The sequence below is a fragment of the Andrographis paniculata genome, unplaced genomic scaffold, assembly GCF_009805555.1.
Source record: "Andrographis paniculata isolate CXL003 unplaced genomic scaffold, ASM980555v1 Contig15END, whole genome shotgun sequence".
Classification (NCBI taxonomy): domain Eukaryota; kingdom Viridiplantae; phylum Streptophyta; class Magnoliopsida; order Lamiales; family Acanthaceae; genus Andrographis; species Andrographis paniculata.
The window spans coordinates 1856605-1876816 of NW_026137435.1; the positions used below are offsets into that span (position 1 = coordinate 1856605).

At 27.8% G+C, this 20212-nt stretch overlaps 1 protein-coding gene across 1 annotated transcript; it reads left to right on the plus strand.

Annotated features, from left to right (window-relative positions):
• Positions 1-8010: 8010 nt before the first annotated feature.
• Positions 8011-9793, plus strand: LOC127263289 (protein GRAVITROPIC IN THE LIGHT 1-like). The gene is made up of 2 exons (XM_051292287.1): positions 8011-9344; positions 9412-9793. Exons 1-2 carry the CDS (start codon positions 8121-8123, stop codon positions 9466-9468), a joined length of 1281 nt encoding a protein of 426 aa, XP_051148244.1. The 5' UTR covers positions 8011-8120; the 3' UTR covers positions 9469-9793.
• Positions 9794-20212: the final 10419 nt, after the last annotated feature.

Here is a 20212-nt window from a genome sequence, read left to right on the forward strand (position 1 = left end):
TTATTTAACACTATAAAATATATTATCTTTGTAATTTATTCTAAATAAATAAAATTTATGTTAGAATGATTATTTTGTTATTAAATGCTTCAATTTTTTTACATATAATTTTATTTTTATTTATATTTTACTTACATGATATACGTACTTATTTTAAAACAAACTACGACATTCTTATATCAAAATTGAAATTTTATTAATAAATTAATAAAATTTTATTAAATATTTTTATTTTTCTTTATTTATAAAACAGTAAAATTATTATATTTTCTATTCCATTCCTTGCTTAAGCAAACACAAAAATACTATTTTCTCTAGCCTCCTCTCCTCTTCTTTCGATATGAACCAATACACTATTACAATTTTAATATTCTCTCTCCTCTTCTCTCCCATTAAAATCCTTTCCCTCCTCTACTTTCATTTGAACCAAACAGAACCCTAAAGGTTTGAATTTGGGTTTGGGCCGAATTTGGTGAACTAGATTAAAGATTGGATCAAATTATATTTATTAAGAAACTTGTTGGGTAACAAGGCCGAAATTTCTAACAATTTATTTAATAGAAATAAATATAGAAGATTACAACCGTTCACAAATAAGTCATACTTGAAATTAAGGTTTGTTCGTTTGAAGGATTTTACCAAAATTTTATTATTCATAAAAAATTTTCCACCCAAAAACATCAAATTAAACACCTATTTTTCATTTTTTATATTATACTAAAAATTAATTTTACATTCAAAACATCGTATTAACACCTATTTTTACTATTCAAATCCCAACTCAAAATCCAAACTCCCAAACAAACACACCCAAACAAATTCTTTGTTTACTTGTGATTTAAAATTAATTTAAAACAAAGTAATTATTAGAATTATTGTTTAAATATATTTTGATATGATATTTTATATAAAAGAAAATTATATTTTTATTAAAAAATTGTAAAACATAAATAATATTTCAATTAATTTTTTTTTTTTATAAAAAAGACTATTAATCTAGCTCCGGACAAACACATCCCAAATAAATAGAGAAGATGCGACATTTTTCTTTTAAAATGTAATCAATTTCTATATTATTAAATAATATAATTCATATAAGCATATCTATCTGATTAGAGTTTAAACATTCAATGATGTCTATAATTGTTTTTTTTAGTCTCGTAATTGGACTCCTTATCATTTTAGTATCGTAAATGGAACATGTCGCAAATTAGTCTCACAAGTAAAACTTTTTCGTTGTTTTAGTCCTCCGGTGCCGGAGACACCCGCGTGGTTCGCCGAAAACCACGTGTCCGTCAGGTCAGCGACACCTGGCGGACACGTGAATTTTATTTTATTTTTTAATTTTTTATTTTTTTTTCAATTGGATCAAATAAAAAAATTAAAAAAAGCAAATAAAATTAGAAATATTTAAAAAATGAAAAAAATAATAAAATCCACGTGTCCGTCAGGTGTCGCTGACCTGGCGGGTGACACATGGCGGACACGTAGCCTCCGGCGAGCCACGCGGACGTTTCTGGCGCCGGAGGACTAAAATAATAAAAAATTTTCACTTATGAGATTAGTTTGCGACATGCTCCATCTTCGGAACTAAAAATAATAAGGGAGTCCAATTAGTGAACTAAAAAAATAATTTACCTTTAAATAATATACTTATATTTGATTAAGTTTTAAATATTCAGCAATAAGCGACTAGACTACTTGAATTATACCTGAAAAAAATAATAATAAATATATAAATTTACTAGCTGAGCTTAAGGAAAGCACGAAAAATTGGTGGGGAACAAAAGTGTACGTACACACAGAAAAGCCCAAGCACGCCAACGCTACATCATTTGATCTTTAGCCACGCCATTTTCAAATATATTCATTTTGTTTATACTCCAGGAGAGTTTTAATTGGATTGGGCACGAGATTTAAAAAATATTAATATTATATTGATAGTTGGTAAAAAATATGGATAAAAGACTTTTTTGTCACTCTAAATGTATTAGTATAAAAAGCAGTGACAATTGTGTAATAAAAATGAAAAAAAAAGTAAAGGTAGTTTTACGGTGATATGATTATTTATGGAAACAAAACTATTGTTTTGGGACAGATAAAAATGGTAAACAAAACTATTGTATTGGGACGGATGAAGTATATAATTGTTACATAGGGTGGGTGGCGGCTAGAGTGTTGAATTTAAAATTTAATATTGTGGTGAACAACAAATTGCGTATTATCAAACAACACATAATATTATTACAAACAACACACTATATATGTTAATATAATAGAAATACTAACACATGAATAAAAAATGCATACTATAGTCTCAACGATACACAATATTACTACAGACAACACATTATATATGTTAATATAATACAAGTACAACACATAAACTAACAACACATACTATAGTCTCATACAGCACACACAACAGTTAATTTTAGCACATGACATACTTATTATTAAAAAACAACGTATATATGTTATACACATCATGTGTTGTGTATTATACTAATATGTGTTATTTGCATATATAATGCGTGCTGATGTAAAAAATCAGTATGGCGATGATTTTTCCAAATCAACCTTCTAATCATCCTCGTTATATATATATATATATAAGTATATATTTACTAAAATATTTAGTTGTCTTTTTAATTTAATATATATATATATATATTAAATTCTAAATACTTCTATCCAAAAAATTATTATTATTGTCTTTTCTTTCACATTTAAAAATTTCTCCCATAGTAGGTTATGTTTAGATATATGTAGTTTGTTCGCTTAACAAATTATTATTTATATAATTTTTAATGAATATTAATAAAAATACAATATATAGTTATATTCACACAATATAAATATTTTTTATTCTCCTAAAAAAATTCATAATTAAAAAAAAAAGTTTATTTCCTCCATTTGTCAAATTTACTTTATTTTTTAAGCTCGTCCCCTAAATTTATTTAGTTTGATTTGATTTTGATTTTTTAAGAAAATTTAAATAGTATATTTTTATTAAAAATCTATATAAATTGAGTAATAAAAAATTTATTGGAAAGTAAAAGTAAACAAGCTCATGGATTTTGGATGTTTATTATTATTATTATTATTATTATTATTATTATTATAATTTTAGAAAAATAAAAATAAAATATTTGATATAACATTTTTATAATTAAAATGAATCATATAGTAATTTTTTTAAAAGTATGTGTAATTATAACCCACCAATGTACACATTTTATTTATTCCTATTACGGCATTATTTATTAGAAATTTTGGTGTGACTTTTGGAATTTTAATTATTTTTTAAATAAAAAATATTTTATGTGAGATTTTAATAATAATAAATATTTAATATATAGGTATATACGTTTAAAAACTTATTATCAGATGAGTAATATTTTTAAAAAAAATTAAACTGTGTTTGGTTGAACACCTAGGATGGGAGAAATTTTAATTAAAAACAAAAGTAGAAAAAAATAAATTAAACGGATAATTAGAATTAAATTTTCATTCCCACTAGTAAATTTATATTGAGTCTTTAATCCAAATTTATAATACTGCACTCCTCCTTTACAATTTGTTTTTATTTTTTTTATTTTATTTTTACTCCTTACCTATACTAAATTGATTGTAATTTTCAAATCTACTCCAAATCGCTGGTTAGATTCACACGAATTTCTCTTGTCAAAGAACCGAATTCCGGAGATAATCGACGATGTCGGAAGCCTTTGATTTCGACTGCCGGCCACCATCATTTTGGCGCCACAATCCGACGAACATCGACGATGTCGATGTCGTTGATTTTGATTGTTGTGCCCCTTCTTTTCGGAGCAAAATTCGATGGTGAACTGTAGCTCAGTGTTTTCTCTTTATGCTATTGATCGTCGATTCCTTTTCGTTGGTTATGAACGCCAACAATCCACCTTTCTCACTTTGTTATCATTTTGAGCCTTAATTAGAAGTCTCTTTGCCGGTAAAGATAAAAAAAAAGGGAGATCGGAGAAAGTTCGGCATGAGCCGTTGCTGTCCACCGATGGATTTGTCCGTTGCTATTCGGTGCTTTTTCAGTGTAGATCGAAAGAGAATCAGTCGTTGCCGATCAATGTCTGAGGCTGGTCGGGTATGTTAGGAGGAGAGCCGCTGTCCAGCCGCGCCAAGCCGCCGAGTACCTGAGGAAATCCGTGTTGTGCGCTAACTACCTGAACCGTCGGAGCTACCTGCAGCTCGTCGCCAGAGAAATGCACGGTGAAGTTCCATCGCAAGCCGCCATCGGTCAATTTTATCGCGCAAGAATTGAAAATTTATTCAATTCCGGAGAAAGAGAATGCAATAATTTCAATTGTCTTTAATTAGACATGTTTGTCTGCATTCTTATTTTGATTTCTAGATTTATGTCTTTTGTTTTTCACGTGTTAACTTTACTTTCGATTTGGTAGTAGTATTGAGTTTGAGCTTTATTTAAATTTTGCATATGCTAATTTTATTTTATATTTTGTTTACAATGTTTATGTGAATAAATTCATCGATTCAGTATATAAATTCATAACAATCATCCTATCATCCTATTTCGCGAAAAAGTAGGAGCACTCAGGTGATTATTTTCCGTAGGATTAAATGTATTGACTCTAGTAGCTTGATTTCGAACTGAAGTAATCGCAATTACTTTGGGAGAATTTGGTCGAATGTAATAATAAAAAAAGGAAGTTGAAATTACAATTGTTGCTAAATTAATTTTCACCAAATAAGCTTGCAGTCACGATTGGAATTAAAAATCACAATTAAAACACAAAACATTGAGTGCTTGTTTGTTTTTTATTTATTTATTTATTTTTTCATTTTTGTATTTGGGGAGTCGGGTATGGTCTATTACACTCATCCTTATCAGTTGTAGTGACACAATTTTGTGAACGATTTGCAAACATTTTAGCAAAATAAGAAAAAAAAAAAAAAAAGAGTGAGAAATAAGAAATATATGTCTAATTATAATTCGAATTGAGGTATGATGGACTCTAAAATATTCATATTTATGCTAATATGTATGTATATCACTCCACCTTAACTGTGTAGGTTCTTGCTTTATTGGACTGGTTTAATTGGTGTACATACAATGCTTTTTACACTATTGTGACTGTTCAAGGTATAGAAGATAGAATCAAAAGATAGTGTTTTGATTATAATTCTGAAGTATACAACTTTGTATGATGAATAAAAAAAAATTAATGCAAATAGTTTGTGGAATCATTTATTTATATACATGCAACTTCACTAACGGAGATATACCTCTGCGTTTTCTAATCATAAATGATGAATGTCAAGAAATTAAAAGTAAGGTGAATAAAAGTTTATATTGTATAGTTCAAGAATGAACTCATTAAGTAAATAATTAAATTTGTCATATAATATATTAATCAAAAGATTATCATGTAGCTGACCTTATCTTTATGGTTTATTGCAGATTTGAAAACATACTAAGTGACAAGGACGTCCAATCTTTAAGCATTTAAATGCCCGTGGGACCCATCACTCGAAGCCGAACTCGTTAGTTTCAAAAATCCGTCACTGCATTGATCAAACAATTTTTCATGGAGAATCAATTTAAGGATAATGCTTGGAGACCACTTAGCCCTCACCTGACGTTCCTTCAATGGGACCCGCAAGAATCCCAATTGAAAGATCAAGAGAATCGCTAATCATGGAAGATTATCAAGAGAATCGCTAATCATGGAAGATTATCAAGAGAATCATCACTTATGGAGAAAATCACTAATGATGGAAGTATATCAAGGGAATAATCACTTATGAAGATAATCACTAATCATGGAAGTATATCAAGGGAATCATCATTTATGGAGAGAATCGCTAATCATGGAAGATTATCAAGGGAATCATCACTTATTATGGAGGCTTCTAGAAGTACCTTAATATATATTTCCTTTTATTATAAGTTTTTATATAGTATAATTCCATATCTAAAACTTCCCTAATTATTTATTTCCTTATAGTTATACTTACCTTTTGGTTTTTTTTTTATTTGTTGTCTTTTATTTTCCTCAAGGACCTCTATATAAGGTCCTTGTCTATCATTGTAATGGGAACCTTCTTTTTTACGTCTTGAATTGAATTTCACTTTTATAATTTTCTAGTGTTAGAGAGTGATTTCCTCACATTTAGAATCTCAAATCGGGTCTTTGGAGTGATTCAATCGGTTCATGACTTCCAATCCTTTGCAGTAGGATTTAGCCTATTGTTTGTGTTTTACCTATGGATTGATTTCAAGTTCGAGACTTATTCTCGTGGTTGGTTATCATCCATACTAATTCAAATTCTCTGCACTATCTTTTCTTTTATTCCTATTTTTAATCCATTTGTTTATTGAACTTTGTGGGTAAGAAAATTATATTGGTTATAATTATACACGGTTGGGCCATGTCATTTGGTATCAGAGCTAATTGATATAATCTCTTGATTAATATCACGGTTCTTATTTGAAAAAAAAGGAAAAAAAAACAGTTATTATCAAATATCAAGATATTTATTATTTATTTCTTGTTCTCGAATCATCTTTTCTTTTATAAAAAAAAATAAAAATAAAAATCTATTAGATTATTTGTCTACCTTCATTCTAAACTTATATTTCTTTTGTTTTCACTACTGTTTTAGATTTTTTGGCTATCGTCTTTAGGAGAATTCCATCGATTTGATTTGAATTCTTTTTGCGAGACGGAGAGGTACATAAGGTGTGAAGTGATACACGAGAATGAGAGTTCTAGTGAGGTTATTTTTTTTTATATTTCTTTCTTCTCTTTCTAATGGCAAGGGGTGAAAGTACATACCCGATATATTTTTTATTTTGAAAGTACATTTTAATTATATTTAAATTCTATGGATTTTATTATTATTATTTTTTTTCATTTCAACTATATAACAATTCTAAATTCAATGTATATTTTTAAGAAAATAATAATAAAATTTTAGAATATATAGTGACGTACAATTAAACACGACCGTGTGATACCATGAGCGTGTATAATTATATATATGGCCGTGTAATAACATGGTCGTATATAATTGTACAGTTATCTCCAAGTCAACTGTCGCGTCAACAACAATAGTTTTCATTAGTCTTTTAACGGTAAGACCAAAATTGATTGAAATGATTTATAATACGATTAAAATTAATAATTTTTTTTTTTTATATTTTTTTTTATAATAGAACAAAAATTGATATATCTGATTGTATTGAACAAAAAAATGATTTTTTTTTTTTTTTTTTCCTGCGACATGTCACTGCCAAATGGGTTCTTTAATTTAATCTATACGAAAATTGTCGAGTGAACGTGACAATTCAAAGCTCCACCCATGCCAACCTACAACTACTACTGCTACTATACCTAATTATTTTTCACTATAAATTGAATTTTTTTAATGTACCTCATTTATTTATTTATTTATTTTAATGTAGCTCATTATTTTAATCTCGATTGAGAGTTTGAAGCAAATAAAAATTGTTCAATTTTCAATCTGGATATATTATTATTTTTTTAAATAATAATATTTTCTTATTTTATTGGTCTGTCACTGACCGACGCCGTTACTCTATCGTTTCCTTTTGTTACCGTTACGAAATTTGATTCCGTCTTTCAAATTCACATTCTTTGATCTCAATTGGATAAAAACCCTAATTCCTATTTTTTTCTTTTTTTTCACACTTTTTTCGGGAACATAACAAATGATTAAAGGTGTCTACTAAAAATTTTAAATTTAAATAATTATATGATATAAATAGATTGATTTAATATTTTGAATATATAATTAATTTTATAATAATATAAAAAATAAAAAATAAATATTTGATTTTATATATATATACTTTTGAAAAAAACCTTCAAACATACACACGAAGATTCCCACTAGCCAAAAATAATTAATTATTATTCCTTATATTCTGGGTTTTTATTTAATTTTTTAATAAATAAATAAATTATTTTCACGCTGAAAGCGACGGCGGCGGAGTGGTTGCTTCTCAGTCATCCAAAGCATCCTGCAAAGATCAATCGAGCTGATTTTAAGCTTGGAATTTTGGGGGAGAAAGCTCGATTTCGATATATATATATTGTATGTATAGGTTTCGGGAGATGGTGGAGGTGGACGGCGGCGGTCCGTCGGGGAAGCAGCCACAGCAAATCTCCGATATGTTTCAGAAATTCGCGCTCGCTTTCAAGGCGAAGACGTACGAGCTCTTCGCGGAGGAGTCCGGCGGCGCCGATTCGGAGGGGGATGTCGCTCTGCTCCTCGATTCGGCAGAGGAGTTTATCCCAGACCAGAAGGTTGTGGTGGTTAAGCCGGACGAATCGGGCGGAGGATCCGTCGGAGAGTTGATTCCGTCGCTCTTCGCCACCGTCTCCTCCTTTGAAGCTGCGTATTTGCAGTTCCAATCGGCGCACGTTCCGGCGGTTGACCGGGAAGCGCTCGAGCAGGCGGACGATTCAATTGTGTCGATTCTGCAGAAATTGACGGCGATGAAGAACTCGTTCAAGGATTATTCGAGGAAGAGGAAGTTAGGGCTGGCTCACGCCTTCCCGGCGGCGTCAATTTGGGAATTTCAGGTGGAGGAGAATCAGAGCAAGCTCAGAGTCCTGGAGACGGTGGTGAACTCTCTGCAATCCGAAATCGACGCTAAGGACGACGTAGTTAGGGATTTGAGGAAGAAATTGGATCAAATTAGGGTTTCAGTAGCGGATTTCACCAAAAAATTGGGGGTTACACCAAAATCATCCCAAATCAAGCCATCTCTAACAATTCGTGTCTTCGAAAGCTTCCTCAACGATTCCATCAAATCAATCCGCAGCTTCACAAAGCTCCTCATTGAATTGATGAACAATGCAGGATGGAATTTGGAGGAAGCTGCAAATTCTGTCCATCCCGGCGTCAGCTACGCGAAGACCGGGCACCTGCGATACACCTTCATGTCCTACATCTGTCTTCGAATGTGCCAAGATTTCGACAAGCAGAGTTTCGGATTGCCGGCTACTGAAACCAGCGGAGCTAGTGATCAATTGAGGCAATTGATCGAACACGCCGAGAGTGATCATATGGAGATATTGAGGAAGAATCCAAACTGCGAATTCTCGCGGTTCCGCGAATACAAATACAATCAGATTATCCATCCGACAATGGAATCGTCGATTTTCAGCAATTTAAGCCACACCAACAAGGAGAAGGTGTTGGATTCATGGAAATCATTGAGCATTTTCTACGAATCGTTCACTAGCATGGCGAGCTCGGTGTGGCTGCTCCACAAGCTGGCGAATTCATTCACCCCTTCCATCGAAATATTCCAGGTGGAGAGAGGTGCAGAGTTTTCGATGATCTACATGGATGATGTAACCGGTAAATTTAACTTTGCAGGAAACAGTTACACGCCGAGGAGAGTCGGGTTCACAGTCGTGCCGGGATTCAAAGTAGGAAGGACTGTCGTTCAATCGCAGGTTTATCTCACAAACTCAACATCTGCCTTAAATTAAGAGTTGTTGGATCGAATGTTGTTAGAATTGAGTTAACCTTGTGTGAAATCTTGAACATGATGATTGATTGATCTTTCTTGAAGTTTTACATTTTAGCAAAATAGTTAGGTTAGGATTAGGTCTCTGTGTTCTTTGTTGTGTAATATCTCATCCCTCTTGTGTTGTGGTTTGTAGCTATTTCTTCGTTTTCGTGTTTCTATAGCTTCGCTTAATGCCTGTAAAAAGAACGATTTTCCTCGAATAGAAAATCAACAACTTGTGTGCAATCCGTGTTGTTGTTGCTGTGTCTTTTTTTTATTATTACGTGAGAACTTGCCGTCGCTGTTCTTATTCTTGTTCTTGTTCTTCGATACTGTCTTTTTAGTTGCAGCTGCGGTATGTTAATACGGATATGTTGTTTAGAGGTAATAATGAGCTGAGTAATTTATATTTGAGCTTGGCTCGTTGGCTACTCAGCTTAGTTTCTATTTATTTGGTATTCCCTCCATCTCAAAAAAGTGTAGTCTTATTATATTGTACATGAGATTTAAGAAATATTTGATATTATATCGGTATTTGGTAAAAAGTTAGGATAAATGACTTTTTTACCCTTGCGATTATATTAGTGTAAAAAATAGTGACAATTGTGTAATAATAATTAAAAAATAGGGATAATTTTCTAGTGATATGGTTTTTTCATGAAAAATGAGACTATTGTTTTTGGAACGAAAAAAAGACTATTGTATTGGAACGGAGGGAGTAAAATATATTGAACTGAATATTTTTATTTTTTTAAATTTAAATTTAATTAATAATAATAATAATTGTGTTTTCACTTTATATTTTTTGTTTAATTGCTTTTTATGTTAAATATGAAAATTCATATTGATAATATAAAAATAAATATTGTACTTTGACTTGTTTATTTATTTAAGAAGTACGTTACTCCCTCCGGCACGTTCATATTATCCGCTGTTTAAATTATCCATTTTAGTTTGGGCACAAAATTTTAGATATTAACTAATTAATAAGTAATTAAAAATATATCGGTGAAAATAATTATGATTTAATAAAAATAGTTATATAGTAAAATTAATATGACTATATAGTTTACTTAAAATTAAGATAATTGTAAATTATAAATTTTAAAATATGATAAAATGTATAATTTTATTTTAGAAAGGAAATAATAAATTATGTGAAAGAGACAAAAATCAGAAAGAGGGACAAATTAAGTGGGACCAAAGTATTATGTCTTCGTACGTCTGTCACTATTATATATATTTTTTATCCGTTAAATTTATGCACAATCTTTCTCTAGTAAGATATTTTTTTATTTATAATTTTTTTACTTATATTTTTAAAAATAATAATATTTTGTCATTTTTTTCTTACCCAGTCACTTCTTGATCAACTTTTTGATAAATTAGTCATAATATTTTTATTCTACTTTAAAATTTGCGGTTATTACTTCAAAAAACTTTGTTTTTTTATGAATTATTTTTTATATTAAATATGAAAAATTGTATTGGTAATATAAAAAATAATGTTTAATATTAAAAAGTTAATTTTTGTGATTGAATAAAATATATATTATTATAATATATTAATGTGCATTGTATTTTTTAAATAATATTTATGGAGAATTGTGTCGATCACAAATACAATATGAACAAACCCACAATCTTAACAAAAAAATAAAAAAAAAAGAGTACCACATTATGAGTGTGTTTGTGTTTACTTATACGGTTTTACGTCTGATTTTACTATTTCAATTTTTTTTTTCTCCAAAAATATCAAATCAAACACCAAATTTTTATTTATTTTATTACATTAAAATTTAATTTTATATTCAAAACATCACTTCAATACATATTTATATCACATACCAAACTAGGCAGTGGACCTGAATTGATCTCAATCTAGTAAACTTGAATGAGCCCATATTAAAGCACGAGTCTAGCCCAAACTAGAAATTTATAATCTCTACTCAAATATATATATATATCTATTTTGGAATATCTCAAAAATAAATAAATAAATTTAATACATTAATTTTCTTTTCTTTTTTATCATTTTAAATGCAATTAATTAAATTATTTCAAATAAAGAAAATAAAAAAATAGTTAAAAATTTATTGAGTCTAAAAAAATAGATCTGAAAAAATTCAAGTCATTATGGCTCGGCACAAGTATGAAACAAGTTGTGCCGGAGCAATCAAAGTTCAGTTGTGCCTGCCCGACAATAGATATAATTTTAAAAGAATAATTTATTAATAATATTAAAAAATAAAATTTTGTTAAAAATAAAAATATAATTTAATGATTTAAGTATTGCCTTGTTAGTGTAAGGTCGTGGGTTTAATTCTATTACATAAAGTGTAGAATATATTCCGACACTTTTATGGTTTAGGTGTTGCCTTGTTATTTGGATTTGTTCACTTAGGGTGTGTTTGTTTGAAGGATTTTGGAGGATTTTCACTATTCATCCAATTTTTTTTCCCCAAAAACATCAAATCAAACACCTATTTTTCATTTTTTATATTATACTAAAAATCAATTTTACATTCAAAACATCACATCAAACCCTATTTATATCACATCATACAACTATTCAAATTCAAAATTTTTACTATTCAAATCCCAACTCAAAATCCAAACCTCCAAACAAACACACCCTTAGTATATTTAGGTGAATAATTTCTTATAAATATTATCGAAAATAAATATTTTTTCCGTTCCAAATATTTTGCGATATTTATTTTTTGGTTTGTCTAAGATATTATGCAATATTTTTAAAAATAAAAAATATTTAATTATTACTTCATACTTTGTCTCACCACATCACTCAAATAAAAAAAAGTATATTATGTACTTAGTAAATAATTAATACTCTTTTCCTTCCAACTAATTTGTCCCATTTAGCTTAGATATAGAGTTTTAAGTATTGTATAATTATAAATAATTCAGAATTTTATTAGTAAAAATAATTATGATTTAATAAAAATAATTATAAATTAAGATTAAGATGACTAAATAATTTAATTAAAATAAAAAAATTATAAATTATGAATTTTAAAATATAATTAAAGTATATAATTGTATTTCCACAAAAGGAAATGAAAAATTAAGTGGGACGGACGAAAATAAAAAGAATGACAAATTAAGTGGGACGTATTATTCACCTAAATTTTCGTGTCAAAAATAAATATTGCATCATATTTGAGATGGAAGAAATACAATATATACATTAATACAATATATGTAAATATATATACTTACTTACAAAATCAATAATTGAAAAAAATATATATATACTACCTCCGTCCACTGCCAATATCTATCCATTTACTTTTTGCATGTTAATATTTGAATATTAATTATTATATCAAAGCATAGTACAAATTAAGGAAAAACAAAAAAAAATATTTCTATTGGTGTCTTATAATACTAATGTAATGATATTTGTACAAAAAATTATACAAATATAAAGATATTTTTAATGTTAAAAATAATGACGCCAAATACAAATTGATAGATTGGAGGTGGATGAAGTTAGTATTATTTTTTATATTACTAATATAATTTTTTATATATAATATTCCATCCGTCTCATTGATGCAATCCACCTTTCTATTTCTGCATGTTTCACTTTTTCTTCATTTTTTTTTGAAACATTGTTATACATCTTAATCTTATTTAATTTTTTTTAATTTTTAATTAAATTAATCAGTTATTTTAATTTTAAATTAAAATTATTTTTATTATATGATAAATATTTTCTCTAATACATTATTAATTATTTACGAATTACATTCCTGCTAAATTTACATGTTTACGGTAAAAGAGACACAGAGGAAATATAAAAAATGTATTCATTAAAAACATTATCATGGAAATTATATACTCCCCCGTCTCAGCGGAATTGAACTATTTTTTTAATTAGTCAATATTAATGAGTTATGATATTATTATATTATTTTTTTATAATTAATAATATTTATAGTTTTAAAGTAAATTTAATATATATGATTAAAAAAATTAAAATATATGTTTAAATATTTAAAAATTATATAAAAATTAAAAAATATATGCAATATGGATATCATTTCGTAGAGAATAAAATATTCTATAATACAAGTAAATAAAAAAATATTTTTGTTTATTTATAATTAACATAAATCAATTTTATAAAAGATATGTAGTTTTAAATATAGATAAAAATATTTATTTTTTTGAGGAGAGAGGTAGAAATAAAAGGATTTTGAGTGGATCCTACATCGTTGTATGTTATGTAGTTAATTAAGTTGATTTATATTTGTTAAATATGTTTTGGTGTAATAATTTTTACCAAAAATAAAAAAATATCAATTGTTACGGGACAAATAAAAATAGAAATAATGTCAAATGTGGTGGAATGAAGAGAGTATATATATATATATGCTCTGACTTGACTGACAACTACGTATCTCTGTAGGAGTGGTCATATCACATTACTCCCTCTGTCATGCAAATATGTGCTTATTTGACCGGGTACGAGTTTTAATAAAAGTTAGTAATAATTATTAATATTTTTTTTATAGTAAAAAATAGTACAAAAATGAAATGATTTTTTACTAAAAAAGAAAATGATAATATTTTTCGATGATAATTCAAAAAAAGAAATGAGTATATATTTGAATAACGGAGAAAATATTAATTTTAGTAAACCCTTTGTTATTTTTTGTTGTCATCAATTTTCTGCTTGCATATATATATATATATACACATAAATTTCACAACTCACAAACACACACATATAAATATATATTTACATATATTTAAACAGTATTCATATTTCATGACAAAATTAATTACCCTAGTACTTATAAGAGCTACAGAAAAATGAAACTGTCATTGGGCCTACATATTTAGGCATATTAAAAGATCGGGTAAACTGTTTTTTTAGTCCTATAAGTGGAGCATGTTACAAACTAGTCTCATAAGTGAAAAATTTTCGCTGTTTTAGTCCTCTGGCGCCGGAGATGCCCGCGTGGCTCGCCGGAGGTGACGTGTCCGCCAGGTGTCACTGACCTGGAGGAGACGTGAATTTTTTATTTTTCATTTTTTTAAATTTTTTTTAAAACTTATTTTTAATTTATTTTAAATTTATTTGTATTTCTTTTATTTTTTTATTTTTTTATTTGATCCAATTAAAAAAATAAAAAAATAAAAAAATAAAAATCCACGTGTCCGCCAGGTGTCGCTGACCTGGTGGGACACCTGGCAGACACGTCACCTCCAGCGAGCCACGCGGGCGTCTACGGCGCCGAAGGACTAAAACAACGAAAATTTTTCACTTATGGGACTAGTTTGCGACAGGTTCTACTTACATGACTAAAATGATAAAGGGGTCCAGTTACGGGACTAAAAAAACAGTTTACCCTAAAAGATTACAATAATACTCACTCCTCCCTCCGTTCAATTGAAAGATTACTATTTTTCATTTTTATCCGTCCCAAAATAAGATTACTATTTTTCATTTTTATCCATCCCAAAATAAGATTACTATTTCCTAATTTAGTAACTATATTACCTATCTAATATAATAAATACCCTTTCAACATACAATATATTACATAAATGCAATTACTTTTATATTACATCATATTAATAGGGGTATTTTGTCTTTTTTATTACAATCCAATATAATACTAATATTAAAAAATTTACTTGCAAAAAGCAAATATCACCATTTCAATGGGACGGAGGAAGTATATACTCTTTTTTTTTTGGTAGGGAGATGATATTTTAGATAATATAAATTAATAATAAATTATAATATTATTTTATTATTTTTTATATAAATAGTATTGTTGATATTTTAAATATTTTTAAGTTTTATCGTACTAAAATATATACAATATGAATATCATTTTTTTAAATATGACCAAACATACTTAACAAATATAAATCAATTTAATTAAATTTTAATTTTCTTATACAAGGCCCAGTCAAAACTTCTTTATTTATATCTCTCTTCAATAAACAAATCTTTTTTATTTATATTTAAAAATTCACATTTATTTGTATTATATAAAATTTTATTATCTACAAAATAATATACATATATTTTATGGAGATATAATTCTAAAAATATTTAAAATGCCAACACTACTCGTATAATAAATAATAAAATAATATCATAACTTATTATTAATAACTTATTAATTTATGTTATCTAAAATACTGTGTCCCTAACAAAAATGGTGATCTTTGCCGGGAAAAGGGAGTATTATTATACCAAGTTATAATAATGCATATTAAATACATTATTAAATTAATCATCCGAAATATACACACTAGAAAGTACTAAATTCTTACATAAGTATGTGTAAACCAACAAATTAAATAAATACTACTCCCTCTGTCCCGGTGCAAGGTTGCCGTTTACTTTTTGCACGTAGATTTTTAAATATTAGTATTACAATGGGTTATATTGAAAAAGACGAAAATGCCCCTACTAGTATTGTGTAATATAAAAGTAATGACATTTGTGTAAGTTGGAAGGATATTTATTATGTTAGGTAGGCAGTACAATTACTAAATTAGAAAATGGTAACCTTGTTTTGGGACGAACAAAAATGAAAAATGACAACCTTGGAACGGAGGGAGTATAATAGTTATGTTCTCCCAACACTATTTTTGAATTGTGATTCTTTATAAATAATAAAAATATATAAAATATTTTATATAAAATTCAAAATGTAAAGAAAATTTTTAAAACATTCATTACAAAAAAATCAAATATTATTCAACTTAAAATAATATTATTTTACTTTTTTATTTTATGCACTTTTTTATATTATATATATAAAATTGTTTTATTTAAAAACGCTGGGGGAACAAATTAATATATATATATATATCAATATATTGAAAGGGATAATCATGTACGTCTTGGCATGTGATATATTAGATTCAGTTCTTATATTTATCTTTTTGCATTAATATTTAGACTCCTTCAAATTTGACTTTTGTCTTTTTTTTTTTTTTTTTCACATGTAAATATATGTTATTTTAAGAATAATATTATATCAAAAATATTATTTAAGTTAAAACAAAAAATCAAGTTATAAATCAAAATTATCTAAATAAATTTTTGGCTTTATTTACACATATATATATATATACATATACTTTTGAAAATTTTGATACAATTTATCAAGAATAAATATTTTTTAAAATTATAGCATTGATCGATTTTTATTTTAAAATATCAAATTAAATACTCAACTTTTTTGTTGTTTTTCAAAATTTCTAAAACTCCAAGAACTTGTATGTAAATGGAGGCTAAATCGATCTTGTTGCTCCACATAAAATAAATGAACAAGATCCTAACTTGTTGTTTACAACAATGCTTTTGTATGCAATGTCTTTTTTTTTTTTACAAAAATATTGAATATGATATTTTAACGAAAAGTATTTATTGAATCTAATATAAACTTTGTAATGAAATAGTAAGTTATTATAGTTTATAGAGGAGTATTATGTGTACAACACAAATAAACAATGGTTTGTTTTGGGCTTATGTTTGTATATTACTTTTGTATTTAAATAGTAGTTTAATATGATATTTAACGATAACAATTTACTTTTGTATTTAAATAGTAGTTTAATATAATATTTAACGATAACAATTTGTTTGTTTTTTATTTTAAATTTAATTTTATACTTCTTAATTTGTACAATTTTTAATAAAAAAAATATATTTTTTTTAACAAAATATTACTTTAAAATACTATATAAACTAGATTTCTACTTTTAAAAAGAAAAGTCAAATTTAAATAAAAACAAACACACAACAAATTTAAAGAGGTGATTTGGCGGAAGGTTTATTATAGCATCTCCAACCATGCTCCATATCTGGCATTCCAACACCATTTTTGCCACCGAGCTGCTCCAATCCAGCGGCATTCCCAGCACCAAATTTAGAGTTTGCTACAGTGCAACACCGTGTTGCACTGTAGCAAACGCTATTTTTTTTTTCTTTAAATTATAAATTAAATTTTTATTTTTTAAAATTTTTTAAAATATTATTTTAAATTATAAAAATAAAAAGTTGTTTAAAATAATAGGAAAAATTTAATATTTGAAGAATAATAGTAAAAAGTAGAGTTATGGTTGGAGTAAAATTACTGTAGCAACTGCATATTTGGAGTTAAAACTGGATAAATGGAGATAATGGGTTGGAGATGGCCTTAGAGTGCTAATTAAAGTTAGGGTAAACTGTTATTTTAGTCCCGTAAATGGACCCATGTATCATTTTAGTCTTGTAGGTGGAGCATGTCGCAAACTAGTCCCATAAGTAAAAAATTTTCGCTGTTTTAGTCCTCCTGCGCCGGAGACGCCCACGTGGCTTGCCGGAGGTGACGTGTCCACCAGGTGTCCCGCCAGGTTAGCGACACTCGGCGGACACGTCGATTTATTTATTTTTTTCATTTTTAATTTTTTTTTAATTAGACCAAATATAAAAAATACAAATAAAATTTAAAATAAATTAAAAAAAAATTTTAAAAATTTTAAAAAATGAAAAAAAAGATAAAAAAAAATCCACGTGTCCGCCATGTCAGCGACACCTGGCGGACAAGTCACATCCGGCGAGCCATGCGGGCATCTCCGGCGCCGGAGGACTAAAATAGCAAAAAATTTTCACTTATAGGACTAGTTTGCGACAAGAGAGTCCAATTACGGGACTAAAAAAACAGTTTACCATTAAAGTTAATATATACATCATATGTCATAACTAATTTGGACACAAGATGGTATATTAACACAATACAAATGGTAATAGTCCACATATCATATAGTAATAATATACACAATATAAGTTACATGTTAGCATAATACAAATGTTTTCTAAATTGATATTAATACATGGTAAAAAAGCACAAAATATATGTTATTTTAATTTCAACCGTATTATGGTTATAATAATTTCGTATGTTGATTAAATTAATAAATTAAGCATCATAACTTTTTTTTTTTAATGACGTGAGAATCTTAAATAAAAAACACTTTATATTTCTTTAACTTCATGATTGTAATTTCTTTTCTTTTGATGATGTGATAAACCTTCGGCCGAATCACCTAATTGCTTGAAAACTAAGTGGGGAAGACAAATTTATTAGACGAGCCATATGTGACAAGCTAAGTAAGACCAAATTTATTAGACGAGCCATATGTGACAAGCTAAGTAAGACCAAATGACGTCGAAAAATTTTAAATTTATAACTTCACGATTACAAGTTCACCTCTCACGCCACTAAATCATCCTTACAGGACATATGATTTACAAGTAGTTGGATGTTATGTTATGATTGGGAAGAAAATATAATACATTATATATATATATATAATCATTAGAGTTGTGTACAATTTTTGTGATTTTCTAGATAAATATATTGTTTTTTTATAAAATATTAATTCAAATTATTATTCAAATTAAAACTCAAAACCAAACTCCAAATAAATGAGATCCCTATATCGCAAGAAATATGTACTAAGGAATCAATGAATAAAAATGAAAATACTTAACTTACAATATCAAATATGGGCGTGAAATGTTACATGATAAAAATAATAAATGCACATATAGACAATATGTAAATATTATAACTTGTCAATTTACAAACATATAGGATATACTTTCGCATTAACTCTTTCTACCTTACGGAAGAGCGGGAGGACAAGGAATAATTTGATTGCGATGTCCATGGAGACTACATACTTCATCGGAAATTTTTACAACACGATTGGAATTTTGGTAGTTGTTATTGCTGTGAGAACTCAAAATGATCACAATACTTTTCATCTACCCTTCATAAAAAATTGTGGAAACACTAAAGGTCGAGAAAAATTCATTTTTTCGAATTCAGTATCTAACTCTCAAGTAAAAAATATCTCACCATTTGATCTATAAGGGTTTGATAACCGGTAGATAAGATTGATTCTATTTTGTTGCTAAAAAATGTTCATAAAGAGAATGAGCTATTTTTATTAAATCCGAAGGAACGACAACCTCAATATCCTTTGGAGAGTATTAAGTTGAGGGATGAGGCTAATCCCGAAATGACAAAAATCAGCACATTGTTAAAACCATATGAGAGAAAACAACTAATCATCTTTATCCAAGAGTTCGGACATGGTCTCTAGTGACACTAAAAATATTAAGATGTTAGGAATCATACCTTCGATCTTCTTTAGGAAGTTATATAGGGAGCTCATCATGTCATTCCTTAATGAAGTAACATCCGAGAATATTTCTAATGAAACATACTTGGAGACAAATAATTTGTACAATGGGCTTCCGAGTTTGAAAGACAAGCCTACGAGAGGCAAAAATAAGAAAAATATAATGCAAATCAAGAAAAGACATAGGAATTGCATGATATCATTTTCAAAGGATTCAGTCCCAAAGCACCAAAGAATGCTATTGGAAGCATGACCCAAAGGATCTAAAGAGTTCGATATTATATTTTTTTTTATCTGAAAAAGAATTCGATTATGAAGTGGTGTTGTTATGGCCAAGAAGGGTGAAGGAAAGGTTGGCCCAATGAGTTATTGTGTCCAAAAAGAGAAGAAATTGCTTTTGGGATTAACGAAACATATGAAGAAAACCTATAGTTCTGAAAGCTATATATAATGAAGACTTTAATGCATAAGTTA